The sequence below is a fragment of the Hippoglossus stenolepis genome, chromosome 5 (assembly GCF_022539355.2).
Source record: "Hippoglossus stenolepis isolate QCI-W04-F060 chromosome 5, HSTE1.2, whole genome shotgun sequence".
In the NCBI taxonomy this organism is placed as follows: Eukaryota; Metazoa; Chordata; class Actinopteri; order Pleuronectiformes; family Pleuronectidae; genus Hippoglossus; species Hippoglossus stenolepis.
The window spans coordinates 22,154,437-22,173,982 of NC_061487.1; the positions used below are offsets into that span (position 1 = coordinate 22,154,437).

Genomic DNA, 19,546 nt, shown 5'->3' on the forward strand with positions numbered 1-19,546 from the left:
AAAAGCCCTCATTATTCCTCAAATCATCATCCTGCTGGAAAGCAACTGTACAAAGCAGCAGCAGCGATGATGAACCACGCGGCCTTTTGCCTGGATGCAGGATAAAGGAGTTTGTTGGAGTGCACCATTTGATATATGAGCATAATGTCCATTCAGAGCTGCTCTCACCGAGCAGCCACTCAACGTGGAGCCTGGAAACGAGGCAGGGTCGAGTGTGTTTTTTTGAGACGGAGAAGAATGTCATCTATTTCAATTCTGAAACTGAGTCATCATCTCTGACAAGTCTCGCTGATTTGCAAAGAAGATTTCAGGCTCAGAAAGTCTGAACGGGATCAGATAATGAAGATTCAACAGCTGGATCCAGTGGTCTGACGCCGGATAATGAGGGAGGGGGCAGTGTCTTTGGGTTTCGGCCTCGATGTGAGATGCTGAAGAACCAACCACGGCCGAGGAGATGATTAGCTGCTTTGGCTCATGGAAACCTTCAGTAGCCTTCAGTGTTTTTCATATTACCCCCCTCTCATAATCCTCTCAGCCTCATAAATAGCACATTATTGAGTTAACACTATCAGTTCGTAGCCTTGAACTGGCCGAGTAATGGAAACCTGCCTAATGGCTAGGCCTTGCCGGAATAATTAACTGAGAGAAAGTCTTGTTGCACAATCCAAGGAAACGCTCTAACCGACTAAACCGCGTTTCAAAGAGAACATCGTCATGGCTTCTCTCACCTCTTCATTAGGCAGAGAGCGAGCAGGACAAAGTGCTCATTTTCATTTTCTCCTTTGCTTTTCAATGAACATCTCCTTTGTCCTTTGATGGTGCAAGAAATCTTTTAAAGTGCAAACACAGAGTCACGATTGTTCGGGGCTATTTCGGCGAGATACGGTTAAAATCAATGATGGTTTCTTAGTGTGCTAATCACCGAGGCAAACCCGGGCTCCTCTAATCACAACGCTGATATAAGAAAGAGGCGCTGCTCAGACAAGACGCGGCCCTGAAGTTGTTGCACGTATTTGTTTCGATCAAAACAAAAGGGCCATGTTTTAATCATGAAATTATTTTTCTGCTGCTTCAAGGTGGCTGCTGCTGCTGTTCTCATTTCATTATTACACTCATCGAGCCTGCAGGAGGTGTGGCTCCGGGATGAGGTGGTTGATTTTGTTGCTCTTTTTTTCCCCTGCCTTTTCAAAACTAGGTGGAGGCTCCGTTGCATTGTTGTTGTTATTATTATTATTATAACAGTGGAAAAGGTAAATACTGAAGCAAGTTGCAGACTTTGCACCGTAATTAACAGCTCTATTAATTAACAGTTATGGTTTACAGCACGGTTTAAAATACTACATCGCTAGGAGCCTTAAGGGAATCACAGATCCAATCTAATTAGCCGAGCCTAATACATGTGGGAAATATCTTGATATTTCCAGCTCCTCTAAATGCTGTTAGGCCCCAGGTTGTGATGGGGGTCCTGAGGGGCCCCACATGCGACACATGAGCTGCTGCTGCTGCTGCTGCTGTCGGATGTCATGATGTTTCCAGAATTGGCTCTTCTCAGGCGAACTTGCACGGTATAGGGCTTTTCATAGACGTTCACAGATGAATAGCAACCATTGCTTAGTCACTCGTTCTAATTGTCCTGTCATTCTCGAATAAACCTGCCTGTTTCTGCCAATTATTCCATTGACTTGTGCTGAATGGTCTATTTTTGAGACATTTTTTAAACACTGCACTCGCTGACATTAGCTGCCGATTAACTGATGTTCGTGCCAAGTCCTCTCAAGTCTGTCCTCCATCATCCCCCAGTTCTTGTGTTTCCTGGAAGAATAAGAGACGACTTTGCACAACATACAGTGCAGGTTACATTACAGGATCGCCGCCATCCCCCCCCGACTCGCCAAATCCCATCATGCCTCGTCTCTGAGGAGAACAGAAGCAAAGGTAGAATCTTTTAAAATGCTGCAAGGCTACAACCTTTGCCTTCATTAGCCACGTCTCCCTCCGTCTGAGTGAGGGGAATGGACTCGGTCAATTATTCATTGAGTAAAGCATGAAGCTTTCTAATGTTTGTTGCCTGCTTTCTTCAGTGTGATTCCCCCAAAATGCCCTGCAGCTCCGCGTTATCTGCTGGAGAAGAGGGATGCGCAGACCGTTTCATGATTTTTTATTTTTTTAAATTCATTACAGCTTTGTTGTTGTGGTTGTTTTGTATGTTTTCATCTCAGTAGATAGCAGCTTCATGCAACCCCTCAAGTAAACTACCATGGCCTGGGCCCTGTGATTGTATTAGCCCTCGCCACAGCTATCTCCCACGCTGGCAGTCACGGTGAATTTCACCATGTAAGACAACATGATAAGAAGACGTGGTTTTGATTTGCATTCATGAAGCACTTAAGAAGTTCAAAGACAAGTTGCAGAGCAGAATAAAGCGTCCAGGGTCGTCTCAGACAGTTCAAACGACGACGTCTATTTTAGATTTCACCATTCCACCCGAAATGACAATGTGGCACTGCTGCTGCATGAGGCCATTTCTCATCAATACGCTCCCTGTCACACTTTGTGCTGTGGCTATTTTTGTGCTACGGATTTCTTTTCCGAAAAAGCCTCTCTCCCTCCTCAGGTCAGAGATTGTAAAAAAACACCAGAGAGTGTTGGGATGGCTCATGTGTCCTGGTAACACAGCCCACAGCTTTGTGCCTCGTAAAAGAATACAGCGATCAACCAATATGAGCTCTGTGCTCCAGCTGCAGGCAGGGATTCAAAATTGTCTGGGGGCTCACTGCCAGTTACCAGAGTTATTGCCTGAAAAGGAGCAGTTTACTGCAGAGAGTGGATTCGGCTAAAATTGCAGTGATGGATTGTCGTTTCAAATTGATAAGGATCTTTCAGCGGAGGCTTTGATGAATTTTCAGACTGAATACAGATGTAGACTACGCTATGTATGAGCAGAGGGGGAACGTCACGTGGGACGGGCGTATCATCGTACCCCCAGTGCATGTGAATATTGATCCACGCACATCTAAAGTAAAGGTTGACATGACATGGGAGATGAAGTCAGTGGAGGGAGCAGCCGTGCTCTCCAGCCCATTATTTCCTTATCTTTTTGACTATTCACAGCCCTGCGGCCCATGTAATATTCAGCCGTCTGACTTGTCACATGCAGAGAAGTGAGGGGAATTGAAAGTGTGCAGTCTGTGGGAATTAGCAGTAGCCACATACAGATTGGGTTGAGAGTGCTCTGGGTAGCTTGGCACGGCAGCAGAGTGGGAAGGGAGAGGAACAGCAATCAGGGTGGCAATGTTAATTTGAACTCTGGTGTGCATGTAACACAAGCTGCAGAGACATACGGAGCCACTCAGAGTGGCTTGTCTTAAATAATCATGTTTGCACAGTTTAACAGCCCATACTCTGACAACTGCATTTATATTGATGCATTTTACAGCTTTCTCTTTTCTTCCCGGCTGTAAATGAAACATGATTTGGTGATCACAGGGACTGTTATGTGATAAGTTCAGAGGGGACTTTTTTCAGCAGAAGGGTTTTGGGTTCAACTCCTCAGACAGACAGGGAGAGAGAGTGGAGCGCACGAGTCTCTGTAAACAGCAACTGCAGAAGTGTTCTTGCGCAAGGCAACTCTGCCACGCAGGGCTGGGAGAGTGCGTTGGATTCCAGACAGACAGAGTGTCTCTCGGATAAAGGAGCACTCGACCTTCTCTGGACTGGAGCGGGTTTCTCTCTATCAACACTTCTTTACGCCTGAGAGCGGATTTGTAGCAGACGGTGTCATGCAGCTGGGATAAAGCTCTGCGTGTGCACAGCTCAGCCGCCGTGGGGGGGGGGGTTTGGAGGCGGGGACCCTCTCGACCGTCTCAGGGTGGGTTCACCCAGGAGTTCCGTCCCCGTGCGCCGCCACGCCCCCGCGCCTGGCGCTGTCCGGTGCTGTGGTGCTGAACGCATCCAGCTGCCTGCAGCGCTGAGGACTGACTGCGCACAGGAGCCCGGAGACGGATCTCTCATGATGATCGAGGGGGAAGTTCGCATGGGTCTCCTGGAAGAATCACACCGTGGATAACTATGAGGGGAAGTGTTTCTCTTTTCCTTTTTAAGGATTTTTTTTACTAACCGCCCTGAGTCGCTTGGAGGTCCATAACTTGCCACCATCATGATTTGGGGGCTCTTGTTATGGTGCCTTTTCATGGCGGCTGCTGGATATCAAGCACGGGAGCGACTGCCTTTCTTTCACGGGCATGTTTTTGAGAACTCGCCGGTGGCTTCTAAAGTGAACGGACTGAGCATTCCGGTGAGGCGCGTTGACGCGCAAAAATGGTGCCCAGTCTCCGGAATGCACTTCAAACTGTACGGGAATGGCAGCGACGATTTCCGCGCCTTCGCCCACCACAGGCGGGGGAACCTATTACTGAAAACTTCCCGGGTCTTGGACAGAGAGGCTCGGTCAGAGTACCGGCTGAGCGTCGGTGTCTGCTGTCAGACCTGCGCGTCGGACTCGGTCGTCTCCGAGGTAGCGTCGGTCAAAGTGGATGTTTTGGACACCAACGACCACGCACCGACTTTTCGCAGTGCAGACACCGTCCACATAACTTTAGACGACACCACTGCGCTCCGGAGTGTGGTGCACAGGCTGGAGGCGGTGGACGCAGACAGCGGCAAGAACGCAGAGTTGACTTATATTTCTGTGCCCCAAAACGGCAGTTTCTACGTTGTCCCGAAGACAGGCGAAGTTTTGCTGGTGGACTCCATCCTGGGGCTCCCCTCACAAGTCAGATTCACAGTTTTTGCCAGGGACCACGGCTGGCCCCCTCTGACCAGTAAAGGTGTGGTGGTAACCATCACACCACAGCGGTGGGCGACGCGCAACGCTGAATTGGCGCGCCGGGCACAGAGGGCAGGGCGTTCGCCGAGGGCATTGCTTGACCCCGGCTCTCTGGTTCACCTCAACGTGTCTGAGGACGCCAGCATCGGCTCCGTCATCACGAGCCTGAGCCCCACCAGGTTTCAGTCCGCCGCCTACGAGTTGATTTACCCGGAGTCGCAGAGCTCCCCGGTCAGCGTGGGGCGCGACAGTGGAGATATCACGATAAGCAGGAGGCTGGATAGGGAGGCAGAGCCCACCGTGGAGCTCACTGTTAAGATTCAGGATAAACGAGGTGTGTAGAATATTCCTCTCCCATTAATCCGCACTTAACTTCATGCTCTCCCCCTCCTCTCCCCGGGAATTATTTGCATTGTGGTGATCGTGCCCTATTTAAATGGAAAAGGCTGCACATTAAGAGCACAAGGTAAAGCTGTGCCGCCATCTGGACACCTCAGCCTTCACCAGTGGATCCCCCAAACATGGCCTGACATATCCATCACATCCATACAGAGCACAGGCTCATTCCACAGGTGTGCCCCATCATGTAACCATCCACACCCCTGATATATGTTCAACATGATGTTTCATGCTCTCTGATTCCTATAAAATTCATCTATGAGACGTTTCAATCACGATCTCACACGACAGGTTGGTCTGGAGCAGGGGGCACATGAGTTTACATTGAAGTGTCTACGTGAAGTGGTTGAATTATGTCCTTGATTGACATAGTTTGCCACTGTGAAGTTGTTTTCACAGCTAATCCTTGCAGAGTGGCAATCCACTGTGACCCTCCTCTCTCATCTACTGGCATTACCCCTCTAATCCTCCTCTCATTCACTCTTTAGTCCCAGGGATTTGAAGTATAGCACTGCCACATTCAGGCGTCCTCTCCGATTCTTGGAGGAAAGGTGATTCCCATCGGTTGTTAAAGTTGTGTTTTGCTCCTCCAAAAGTTATATATCGAGCGTATCCCCAAAAAACAACAACAAAAACAAGGAATCAAAAATGATTTGCCTTGTAATTGAGCTGCACGGTGCGCAGGAAACAGGGTGCGCTGTTTTCATTTGACGTGCCTGCTGCTGCTACATTGCACAGCATGTTCGAGATTGTAATTGCATGCCTGATTGGGACACGCTCTTGCAAAGGGTGTCTAGAGGTTTTTCACAGGAAGCAAAAATAGTCAAAATTCTGACGGCCCCCCCTTTCCCCACCTTCACAGATACGATAGCAGAAATAAAACAGCTCTACCCTGACAGATATTCAGATACCTTCCTCCATTTTACCTTTCTCACCTGCAGAACTCCCCTCTCCTGATCAAAGCCATGCCATGTTCTCCATCCTGTGACTTTCCACACTGAATCCTGACGTGAGGCCTTTTCTTCTGCTTGTTACAGTCCCAATCCCCCTCTTTTTTTATTTTTAGGGATCCAACCTAATCTTTTATGTAAATGTTGCTTCCCTCTGTATATGGGTTTGAACGGGTTTTGCTATAAACGCGTGGTCTGTCTCACAGATAAAGGAGCGAGTTCACAGACACATTAGAGAAAAAGGCAGGAGGAGTGAGGAGCTTTGTCCTTGCTGGTGTTTGTTTGTATGCGAGTGTGAGGCTGCTTGATCATATGAAAATTGACCCCCGGTACGATAACAACAGTTTTAATAAGGCCCTGTGCGTTGCAGCTTCTCCACTTATTTTACCAGGGCGAACCCTCAGTAGCACAGAGCTGTCCGCGGCGCTGACAGTCACCTGCTGAATGTCAAACAGAAAGCACTGTCAGGCAGCAGTCTGCAGCAGCAGTTCAAAGAATACACAAGTCAGCAGCATTCAGCGCTCTAACCTTAAAGATGTTTACCACATCATTCGCATACATGGGCAGACACAGATGAGAGGCACCATAGTTTCTCTCTGAAGAGGAGTGCACGGCGGACAGTTTGACAAATACAGTTGGAAAACTATAAGTTCTCTTAACTGGAGCGAATCTTGTTGGAAGAGTTTGGTTCGATTCTTCATCGTAACTCTGATTCAGACCCAGTAGCTCAAATTGTTTGGAGGTTAGCAATGCAGCTTCTTTTCTTACATTTTGGTCCCGCTCTGTTCTAAATGCCTCCTGGAAGAACATCCATCAGACTTTAGATATTCAGAGCTACCCTCCCTACGTCCCTATGCCTGGGGTTCTCGAAGTGGGGTCCAGGGTCCCCCAAGGGTCCTTGAAGGGTTGCAGCGGGGTCCCTGGCCAAAAGGGGAATCATTTATCTTTATAACATTTGCATTCATATGTAACACACTGAGAAGACTATTGTGGTGCTGAATCTCAAACACCTGCTGGAATAATACCTTGAAGAGAAAGAATCTTGTCAAATGGGCGTCCGTGTTCGAGTTGGTGTCAGTTAAAGGGTCCTTGAAACGCAAAAGTTTGAGAGCCACTTTTTTTATGTAACATCCAACAAGAACTGTACTTAAAAGACCGGATTGACATAGATCATGATGGAGAAGTTAACATATTCCCCCAGAATGCACCAGGATACATTTACCAGTGTATGGTCGAGGTGGTTTGACTTTATGCAGCTTCAAGACAAGGTTTTACACGAGAGATACAGTGGGTGCATAACTTGAATTCTACTCTTCCTCCGAGTTGTGTTGTTTTATTTTTATGATGTTCATAGAAAAGGTTGGTACCAGCAATTGACGCCCACCTAGAAAACATGCAACTAGTTTTGTTGTGATGTATAATTGTCTATTCTAATACTTCTGACTGTCAATAAAAAAGCAAAATACAGGAAATAGGAAGATTACCAGTCGAGCACAATCCAGCGCTTCAGGATGACAAAGCAAGGGTTCGAAAACCAGGGCCGGATTTAAATTAGGGCTCCGTAGAGACAAAGGTATAAAAAGCACACTGACCTTTGTGAGTGCAGGTAGTTGCATTACAGAGGTTCCAATACAGAGCTTCTCAATCTCATCCTGATCTTCTGCAACACTTGCATCCCTGCTACTATGACCATTAGCTTTATTACCGTGCAGTCCTCTCTTCTTCTTCTTTCCATGTAAATGTGTTAGTGGTTGGTTTTGTGCTTAACAGCCTAATGTTTGCTCTCCTGGATAATTACAAGAACACACACGCTCATTACCGTCTACGTGGGGGAAAAAAACATACAAACGGTTATTAACTGGTGAGCGCAGATTTAGTAAATGTGTTGCGAATGTGTTCATTAACTGGTTAATGTGGGCATGAAATGCTAATCACGCTGGTGCGAAGCTTCCTTATGTTAATAAGTGTGCTGTGGGGAGAGCGTTATGATGAGCGCTAATACGTGCGTTGCTCAGATGGAGATTAGAAAGTGTAGCTTCACACTTAGATATCTTCGATAGGTGATTCTGGCACGATGCAGACGAGGAAACAGCAGTTCAGGATTCATCTCAGTGCCGAGTACATCCTCATTGACGTACTTATACCACACCCCCGTGGCTCTTAGACATGACATGTTTGATCACTGAGCCGTTTCTTGTCAGTTGTATTAATCAAAAAATGATGCTGAAAGGTTTCGTTTGGAATAAATGTTTAACAATACACTAATGTTATAATTATGCCGTCATGTACAATGTGTTAGTGTTAGTGCCACGGTGTTTTGCACATATTTTACACAGGGAACGCAGAGTTTGTCCTCCATGCATAGAAAGATGTAGGTCTACATCCAACAGAATGTGGTTGTGTCTCGTAATCATGAATATGATTAAAATAATTTACAGTAGCTCCTACAGCAGCTCCTGCTGATGTTCCTATTGAACAGCTGTGCACACGGGGCGTGATCGATCTGAAACCAGTGTGCACTACCTTCCTACAGTTTCTGGCTCCAACAATAAGTTGACTCATTGTAAATATTGTTATTTTGTCGATGTGCTCACGTGTGTCTGTCTCTGAGGCTGAAGTGTTTTGAGTCGTTCTTTCTACTAGTCCAGGGATCAGGGCAGATTATGTGGCACCTTGTTAAAGGGATAGTTCACCCAAAAATTTAAATTCACTGTCCTGTGATATCCTCCTGCCTGGAGCATGTGGTTAACAGTGGATATTTAGGCTAAATACATGGTGTAAATGACACAGTTTCGAGTCGATTTTAAAAGTTGCGGCTGTTTTTTTACATTTGAAGAAGTGGTCACCATTTACTTCAATTATATTGGATTTGGCTGAAACACTGTTTACCCCTGAAACTCCCAAAGTGTTTTTTGGACTCAAACACTTCACCCACCACTTCCATCGGCATAGTGGTGAGTAGATTATGAGGGAATTTTCATTTTTGGGTGAACTATCCCTTTGAGCCCTATGAGGCAAATTGTGATTTGTGGATATGGTTTTTATACAAATGAAGTTTGATTGATGGATTGACTCAAAATGGTTCACAACGGTGTCCAAAAGTTGAGGCACGCTTCCCCTAGTTTGGTGGGAGTGTCAGAGGTGATACCTGATAAGCTTTGGTGGATATACGCTGTGACACAACAGAGTGTCCAGTGTATCACTATTTCTCTTTTAAAGATATAATACGCAATTCTTCATTACAATGTCTAAACCTGACTGGACCTATGTTATATATTGGTTTGACCTGTGTTTTTACAAAATGTGTCCACCACTGTTCAAACCTAGAGTCGGCCTCAATCTTAATCAAGGTAACAGGACGTTTTATTTTGGTCCCTGTTAACTGCGACAAATCCTCTTAACCCCGTGGCTTTGTCCTTCTCTGAAATAACTTCCGGGGCAAACGACGTATGACGGAGGAAATCACACTGCTACTCAGTTAGCCAGTCAGCTGATTCCCCCCCTCCACCATTAGTCATTGCGGTTTGCACTGTATCGTGAAGTCACTACATCACCTCATCCGTGAACACAATTTGAATCAGGTAGATTTTCATCAACAACGATGACGAAGATAAAAAAATCCCATGATCCCACGCTGCATCACAACGTCATCAAACCAGGTGCTTGTTCATGTTTTGAATCAGGAACCATTAGTCGCAGAATTTTACATTTTTAAATAAATGCTTTTGCTGTGTTTTATCGTGGGCTGAATTTCCTTTTCAGCAGGAATTGATCAGTTCATGTAATCACACATGTTCTCACACTTGACTGCTAAATGCAAACACATCACATTGTTGATCCAGTTTGTGCTTTTTCTTTGCAGTAGCTTATTATTTCTGAGGTCATGTTCTTATACAACCATCTCACTGCTGTAATTCATTTCAACTTACTTTTTTAATTGCACCCTTAAAGTTAGGAATCTCCGTCTTGGTTTGCAAAAGCAAAACAAACATCTCGTTTAATTTCTCCTCTTTTAATTTAACTTCACTCAAACCCTTTTTTTATATTGTGTTGTGTATCTCATCCTCAGACTGCAGTATGGAGTATTCTTTTTAGATGGCTGTACTTATTCAGAGATAATAACAAGGCGGGGGGGTTGGGATCTAATTACTGGATGTACATAGAGAGGATTTCCGAGATCTTATACGCTTTGACACGGATGCATCAGATTCAGTCGTATCACCTTGTTTGTCTAAGGAGTCTGTTCTTGCTCAGGGCGCCGTAAAAATTATTCCTCCTCGTCTCTGCCTCGATCCCCTTGCTAACGCTGGAGAAATATTTACCGTCTAAACTATATTCAGTACACCAAAAATCCCCAGAGAAAACAACGAAGCGATATTTTTCTGACATCGCCTCCGTGTATCAAACCAGCAGCGTAAGAAAAGGAAAAGAAGAAACGGTAAAAAGCAATGGAAGTAGGCCATGACTCATGACTCAAACAGTTATGTGGTGTTGTTTTGAGGAGAGGGAGTGAGGGACCTCTGCAGCTCTTCCTGCAAAGATTTTTTTTTTCCTCCTTGCTGGCCCACAGAGGATGTCAGTTTAGATTTGTATTGGTGGGGAATTTTTCTCGCTTTTTGCTTGTCCTACCTGAAGAATCCTTTTCTCCGCACCTGAGTATGAATCTGTTAATGGTATTTGACGGGTTTGGAGGAGTATTGAGCAAGTGCTGCAGCCCCTGTGTGAGGCGGAGGGGAGAATGTCGGAGTGGTTCCGGCCTCCCTCTGAGGCGTCTGTGGGCAGGGTGGTATTCTGCTTGTGGTAATCACCTCTTCACAACCTGTTTTGTCAGGCAACCTTCTCCTGCTCTCTGTTGTCCTTCCTCCTCCCTCTTCCCTCTCTTCTGTCTCAGAGTCAGCATCTGGCCTCACGCTGCCTTTAATCCAATTCCCCTTTCTTCAACTTGCTCCCCCTCCCCCCTCCCCCACGTCCCACGATATTTGCATACTCCCCTTGTGATGTGAAATGAATTGAGAAGAGACCCGATCTCATTTTTTTTTGTTTGTAATTTGTGACTGTGGGGAATGTTTGTTTAAGTAGAGAAAACAATTTCACAAAAGCCGTGTAGTAAAAAAAAAAAAAATGCCCATGGTTATTAGGATGTTTTTTTCCCTCTGTGATTGTGAGCACGTGTGTGTGGTTTCATGTGCATGCACACGAGGGGGCTGTGTAAATTTGTTTCAGTATCACTCACTGGGCATGTGTTAAATGTTGTGATTGTCCTTCCAGTATCCAGACCTTCCCCCCCGCGAGCATAGATTCTCAGATTTGTCACTTGTGACGACGCGCTGCGAAGCTGTAACACGCCTGCAGCCTCTGATTTCTGCTCTGTGGTCGCTCCGACGGAATGCGTCTGTGCCAACATCCCCGCAGTCCTTTCTTCTCGACAGTCCTAGCATGTTCCCTGACGCCGTGTAGGAGGGAAAGGGGGTGTGCATGTGCCACGGCTCTTTAAAGACGGGATTAAGCACAGAGAGAACAAGAGCAGGGAAATGAAGGGAAGTGGCTCTCTTGTACATGTAGGAGAGATATTTAAAATGGATAGGAGACACTACTATGAGGGGCACAGAAAGGTCAGAGCAAGTTGTAACGCTGAGTGTGTGTGTGTGTGTGTGTGTGTGTGTGTGTGTGTGTGTGTGTGTGTATAAAAGCATGCCAGTTTTCGAGATTGTTTGTTTTTTAAAGGGCAGGGAGTTGTATAGTGCTGATGAGTGGTCAGCGTGATGAAATATAATTGTCAGATGGTTAGAGGGCAGGAGGGAGAAACTATTGGGGTGGCAGCAGGGGAATGAGGTGTGCATGTACCTCGCCTGTAGTGCAGGGTGGATGGCTACAGGGCACAGGAGAGTTGTGAGGAACTATACTAGTGTACAGCTGTGAAAAGGGCAGAGTGCGCTAATATTTGTCGGAAGACGGTTGCGGGGCAAATAGAGGGAAGATGAGAGGAGAAGTATGACCTGCCCTTTGAAAGGAGGGAACAAAAAAAAAGAGAGAAAGACAAATTATAGTGTGTTGTTTAGCACATGGGGAGAAAACTGCCTTTTCTCCCCCGGCACTAACTCTGACACCTTCCTCAGGGTGTCCTCATGCCTAGAAACACATTCTGCACGTGATGACAGAGAATCTGTAGGTGACGAGACCTGGGACCTTCTGGTTTGGGTTTCTTTAGTTTGACCAATCACGCTTGAGCATGGGCTTTGGTGGCCCGCAGGTAAACTGTCCGTGTGGAGAGACACTGAGGTGAAACACATTGAATGAAAAGCATCAGCTATTTAAATTATCTGCATGCTTATGATGAAAGCTGTTCAAATCTGGCCTTTTCTCAGGCTCCAGCTCGAAAATCACATGCCTAAGAATGAAGACAGCATTTTTCTGCAGCTACTGGGTTTTTATGAATTATCTTGCTATCTATAAAAAGGTAACATTTGCTGTAAGCATCGCTATAGATGTTACTAGGTCAGAGTAGATTAAGATGGAACACAACCTCAATGAAAGATTTCTTGCAGCAAATCTAAGAATGAATATCCCCTAATGAAATCAAGCTCCAAACCTCTTGTGATCTATAGCTCAACATCTGAACATTATCTGTGCCACACTTTATTCTATTAAAGTGAAGCAGAGCAAAATCAGAGACGTAATCTTCAAATGGCCGTCTTGGCACAATCTGTACCAACTCATTTATTTTCATTTATATGTCTTATAATAATAGACATCAGCCAAAATGCCATCTTGATATAAAGCTCTTTCTTTTATGTTTATGTGGCAAACTGTTTGATTTGTGTGGACGCGTTTGGCTGTAAACGGTGAACAGAAGACAGAGTCCTGGCCCGGATATCTTCTGTCTACACTGGAAGCCCCAGAATATAGGCCATTGCCCCCAGAAGCTCTTTGTCAGACATTTATCACTTCATAGTATCCTGAGTATTCATTAAGTAGCAGTTCCCTCTTTGTCCCGACTTTAAACTGTAAAGAAACAGGGGCCTTTTTTTATGTGAGGTCAAATGAGGCAGGATATTATCCAACAGGTCTGTGGAAGTAGAATGATACCGGATGAGATAGGCAGGATTTATCAGTGCCTTCTGAAGTTATCACAAAAATATGTTTGTTACCTCTGCCAGGAAGGGGATTCTCACCTCTTTGCATTTGTGATGAATGATGAAATTATATACAAGTTTGTCCTGTTGGGCGATGCTCCCATTTCTTGCAGAAATCCTGAAAAATAAACGTTATAAAGCTACGTTAAGAACCGTGTGCTCTCCACCACCTACTGCTAAAAACTGAACTAACCGGCTCTAACACACACACGAGGCTCCACTGAAATAACTAAACACTAAAGAAAAATACACCTCCCCTAGTGGTCAAAATAATACAACACATAACGGCCCCTGCAGTCATTTGATTAAAACAACCACCGCTTGCTCGAGATAAGACGAAGCTGCCGCTGTGTTGATTGTGGGAAAATGCAACAAGTGAAAAGTGGAGCCACGTGTCCCCGGCTGACATTTTGACAACTTGTTCCCCACCCCCCCGGCCTCCTCCCTCTGCGGACTCTGCTGGTTCCACTACTGTATCACACCACTCCTGACTGACACGAATCATAATTACTACAGCTGCTAGCAGTCTCCGTCACTCCGACTGTTAACACGTCCTCATTGGACACTTGCTGACGCGGAGGATGCTGCTGTCTCTGGGGACCTGCTGTGGCACCATGAGGGACGTAATGAATATAACCAACAGCCAGAAACAGCACATTTTTTCCAAATTAAATCATAACGACAATAACAGAAATGTATTGCCATTATCTGATCAGATTGTTGCATCCCCCACTGCCACTGCAGCATGAGGAGGGGAAGATATTTATGTGTCTATGCTCACGTCAGAGACGGATAAATTGGCTTAAGTTGCCGGTAAACACAGTTATTATTAAGGCCAAAGCTGTGGAATGATTAGGAATGTATGTCTCCGTCATTCTCGTTACACTAGGAATGTTTTTTCTCATTATGGCAGAAAACCTCACCAGCTCATCCCACATTCTGTGAATTATGCAAGTTTGTTGTCGGTGTGCCGCGAGATACGAGTGCTGCACACGCCGCGGTGCTGTGAGGACAGTCGTGGCGACAGGGAGTTTTTATCCGGCCAAGGGTCTGCATTATTGATGCCCATTACCACAGACATTGTCAACTCCAGACAGTGCGCGGAGGCAGCCGCTGTCAGGTAAATGTCTTGCTGACCTCCAACGGCACAGATTCCCAGGATGCCTCCGCGGAGCTTAGTGTCTACCTGTGTGATAAATGAGCACGACTCGCACATTGTACAAGGAGCTTATCACCAACCGAGGAGGTTTTGCTTTATTAAATCTAATCCATGATGTGCTGACAACAGTTTTGGTGGGAGACAAAGGTTTGAGTTTGAGGTTTCGGGACATTTCGGGCATAATTGGATTTTTCTCGCTCTCATGCTGGCAGCGATTGGCTAAATCTGGAACGATCTGTAGTGGACACATGAACAATTTATTTCTCCACCTCAGTCCGTCTCAAACTTTTTCTCTTGGCTCCACCTTTGCATGCTGGATAGCCTCTCGGTGGCATTTCCCCGGAGAGAGCGGAATTGATTTTGTGCTATTGATTAACCAGGAGCTGTTTTGCTCCCAGTCACAAAACATCACTTTAAACAACAATTTATATGTCGTTGAATAGACTGGGACAGACTGTTGCTGATATTTTACAAACTCGCAGAGACGAAGGTGTGTGATTGAGTCGAGGGGCAGATAGAACCGTCCTGAAGCCCTCTAATGAACCAGGCTCTCAGACGAGCCCTCCTATAGGCTGCAGCGAGCGAGGGAAAATTGGAGCGAGTGCGAGTATACGTCGTGGGAATTCAGTGTGTGTGCTTATTTATCTATTTGGTCTCGAATTTCTCAACCTTTTGTACCCAAAGGTCCAATTAACTGAGCATAACAATGGTTGCGGCTGCACTCTCTGTGGCCAAAGGATGCACTGATAAACACACAGGACACAGACAACTTTGAAAGCTTTGCCGGGTGAACTGTGAACAAGGAGATTTTTAATGTAGGGAAAAAGATCACATGGCCGGCCAAGTTGCCTTGTGAGATGTTTTGACATGCCCCGAACTTTGCTTTGGAGTAAAAGCTCACAAATTGCAGAAATTGCAGTAATTGTGCGACAGCAATTTGTGAAAGTATGGCTTTTGTTGGAAAGATGAAAATGACTAGCGAGCAAGAAGAGATGGAAGAGTGAAGAAAAAGGCTTCTTGCTAAATTCTTGTCTTACTGGTGATCAAAAAAAATAAAAAAAGACCATGTAGAGGGCGAGGGATTTGCGGCTCGGATTTGAAAATGTGTTTGAAGATGATGTCCATCTCATGGTTCAGTTATTTAATCAGTTCCAGGAAACAGAGAAATAGAGTACAACTCCATCACAGCCTGTGGAGGGCTGATTACAGGAGCAGGTGTCTTTGATGCACAGAAAATGTGGTGCTCTCTCCAGGCTGATGAGCATCCAGGAGCGAGCACGCGTTACGTGGGCTTTTAGATGGAACTTGTCACATGTGCACGTGCATGTGCATGTGGAGGATGTGTGCTTCGTGCGCTCCAGCTTCCAGTGTGCGTCTGTTCTCAGTGGAACTAGTGAAGTATTTGTTTCTTTCTATTTTTCTCTCTGCCTCGACAGCGCGGGGCTTAATTCTGCGGACTAATCAGACCATATGGTCTCTACAGTCTTATGATGTGCTGAGAAGGATGGGAGGATAGAGATGCTGCTGTGCTGCTTTTAGTGGCTGCCGTGCTGCGGAAACACATTGACACACTCCACTGCTACACATCAGAGATTAGGACCTGGAACTGAGTGCACATAGTTTGCTGCCTCCCTCACAAACTGTTTTACTCAAAATGAAACAAAGGAAATGTAAGAAAAGAACTGAATGGAAAGCACAGTTCTGTTTCTTTGCCAGCATTCACCGCGTATCTGCTTTTCAGACCCTGTCCGCAGCTCTGCATCATGTCATTTTTTACAAGTTGCCGACTCGTAATTACTGCTGCCCTTTGCGCCCCGACACCACAGCTGCTGTTTAATCATTTCAATTATTGATTGCGTGAATGTGCATTAACGCGGTTTTGATGGATATCTCTCACTGAGAAATGGCTGTGTCTGTCAAACGCTGAATTGATGATCTGTGCAGAAACGTTGAGTTAATCTCATGAATAATTGCGAGCTCAAAGAGACAAATGAGTCGCTCGGCTCGTCTGATTTGGATTGAGTGCAAGATCACTATATATTTACACTAAACCCGACTTACACGGCATTACTTTGTAGAAAAAATATTAATATGAGATAATGTTCATCCAATATGAACACGATCACAGATTTAGGGCATTAAGTTGATTAATATTAGTCTTCGCCACGTATGTTGGGCATAATCATAGATTTCCGTTGTTAGCGTCGCTCTGGTAGCAGATGCTGTGAGAAATCGTGATGAGGTGGGGCAGTCTCACACTTGGTGTGTGCCGCGCACAGTGGGTGATAAACATTGATCTTGTTTAATCTTGCTGGCCTGCTGCTAATGACGGGAGATGATGGGCCACACAGGACAGACTGCCCACTGGATTAGATATCTAAATGAGGACTTTATCCTCATCCTCTCTTCCTCTTCACCCATTACCAGTAAGCCAGTCACATGCTGAGTTAAAGTTTAATGCATGTGACTAGCGCGGTGTGTAGCATGTTTTGTGTGCGTGTGTGTGTGTGTGTGTGTGCGTGTGTGTGTGTGCGTGCGTGTGTGTGTGTGTGTGTGTGTGTGTGTGTGTGTGTGCGTGTGCGTGTGTGTGTGTGTGTGTGTGCAATCACGACAAAGGCTGAACCGTGTCCGTGTGAGTTTTGTCAGTGTGCATTCATGCAAGCAGGCAGCGGTTTGCTTTGAAGGAACATTGTTACAGCTCAAGTCCGCGCTCACACTGCCGCTCCCAACTAATCTGCTGGACATCCATAGGAATATATATTCAGCTCATTATTGCACCTTTGCACAATAACAGACAGTGATAGGATGCTCCCAGAATGCCTCGGTGCCTGGTGTGCTGAACCAACACAGGCCCAGGTTCTGGTTTCAGTGATAGATTATTGCTGTCTCACCCATACACTTTGGCTTGTTTTCCCATTAAACCTGCATGGCTCCCTCTGTTGCTTCTGTCTGGCCCTGGTCTTGCGGCGAGTACGTGTTTGTGTGTGCTGGCTCCTCTGACCGTGCAGGGGCGGTGTGTGTGTGTGTGTATGTGTTTGTTTGCCTGTACACGCGTTTCTATGGAAAGATATCGAAAGGGCTCCGAGGACAACCCCCATCAATCACCGGCTCAGAAGGAAATGGAGAGAGGGATGGCGAATGGAAAGAGAGATGGAGGTCACCACAGGAAGCAGCATCTAGAGAAAAGGAGAGGGGGAGAAGGGGATGAATGGATGGAGCAGTCCATGCCGGCTCTGATTGAGCTGGGTAGTGTAGTTTATATCCTTTAGAGATAAGGCCGGGGAGCACTGCTCAGCAGCTTCCTCCCACTGTAGCTTGAACTGAGCGTGATAATAAGAAAGCGTGAATGGGGCAAATTGAATTAATGCCGCAGCACACCATAAAAGCCCTAACTATAATGCATTTTAAAATCCTATAATGAGCAGAGAGCTAAAATAATTTCACACTCCAGTGAAGAAGATGGTCCTCTAACAGATTTTTGGGCCTGGCAGACAGTGCCAGGGCTTTTGTCATATAATGTGACTCTAGGTGCTATGTCAAAATGATACTTACTCTTACTTCCTACGGTTCAGAAGCATGAGGAAAACTTAGCGAACAAGCCATTCAAATTCCCGCAACACATACAGGTCTTAATCAGAGTGGGGAGCGGCCGCTTGCCTGCTGATGTCTCGCTTGGGCCAGTTTTACTGACTCAGAGTAGAGCAGAGTTGCAAAGAGGGCACATCTGCCATGGAAGTGCTCCCTCATTACTCTCCATTAACAGCCCATTCAGTGATGGGGACAGCGGCAGGAGTTGGACCCTATCCTGCTTGTGACCACACGTTCATATGCGTGCACACACACATACACACACAGCAAAAGCACAGATGTGTTGCTTCTGTATGTACACACGCACAAAGGCACAAAGTATTTTTCACTGTTTCTCCCCTTGACATGTTCTCAGCTCTCCCATCCTCATCATTAGAGTCATGCCATCATAAAGCTGAAATTACCTCTCCATCATCAAACGAGGGAGGGAAAGGTATAGCTCTCCGACACACCACAACAAATACTAGCGGGTGGTGCACCTCTCTGGATGAAACCAACATCACCTACATCTTCAGGATGTATATACTGTTTATATATATATATATATGGAGCTCTATTGGGTTTCCTGGAACTTCTCCCTCTTTCCACTTAACCCCTGCAGGCAACTGTCAGCTGAGGTGAACACGGGAGCATCTCACAAATCTAAGTCTTACTGGACACACACAAACACAGCTACTGTTACACATCAGTACACAAACTACACACACATAAAATCAAAAGCACAGCGCAGTGCAGACTTTAAATCCATACCTGCACAATCCATACAGTTTCACACACGTAGAAGCCCGCTAACACACATGGATGCACAAACAAGACATAACGCAAAAAAGCTTCAATACTCAAACACTGCCAAGCAAATAAATGCACACACACGGTGTGAACGAGTCAGAAAGACGTACACACCACAGTTCTTTTTTGCTCCAAGCAGAAAATGAAAGCCCAGAGCGAGGTGGAGAAACAGGGCAGGGAGAGGCCAAACATAGTTTACTATAAATGTCTACTCCTCAGATCCTCTTACCACTGAAATATACCATCTGTCAGGATCATTTAGATTAACTCTCTTTCCACCTTTTCAAAAAAGACCAGTCTCTGCCGTGAACTGTGTGACAGGGCGTGCACGTGTGCCGTCGCACATCTGTGTCATTTAGAGTGTAGTGGTGTTGGTGGGTGTGAGGATGGGTGAGTGTGCCCATAGACTCCACCAGCATATGCTTGAGTGCATATTATTTCTACACAAAGTGTCTGTTTGGATAGCAGCAGCATTGTTTCAGCACAATGTTTGAGAACAAAAAAGCATACTTCACTGCCAGATCTAATTATGTGTGATATCACTGATAGTTGAGAAGATGCAATACTTGACTACTGATGTAGGGCTTATGCAAATGTGACCAAATACCTGTCTGTACAGTTATTTCTCTCTCTCCGGTTCCATTTGTGAAGATGCAAGGAATCCCACACACTATCACTCATCTGGACTCACTGTATTTTCCTT

The 19,546-nt window shown here is 45.7% G+C and overlaps 1 protein-coding gene across 1 annotated transcript in view; it reads left to right on the top strand.

The window, feature by feature from the left end:
* Nucleotides 1-4,082: 4,082 nt before the first annotated feature.
* LOC118109004 (neural-cadherin) overlaps nucleotides 4,083-19,546 on the top strand; it is an 89,210-nt gene continuing 73,746 nt past the window's right edge. Inside the window, exon 1 of the mRNA XM_035155783.2 lies at nucleotides 4,083-5,159. Coding sequence (XP_035011674.2) covers nucleotides 4,157-5,159 — 1,003 coding nt within the window. The 5' untranslated portion in view covers nucleotides 4,083-4,156. The remainder of the gene's footprint in view (nucleotides 5,160-19,546) is intronic.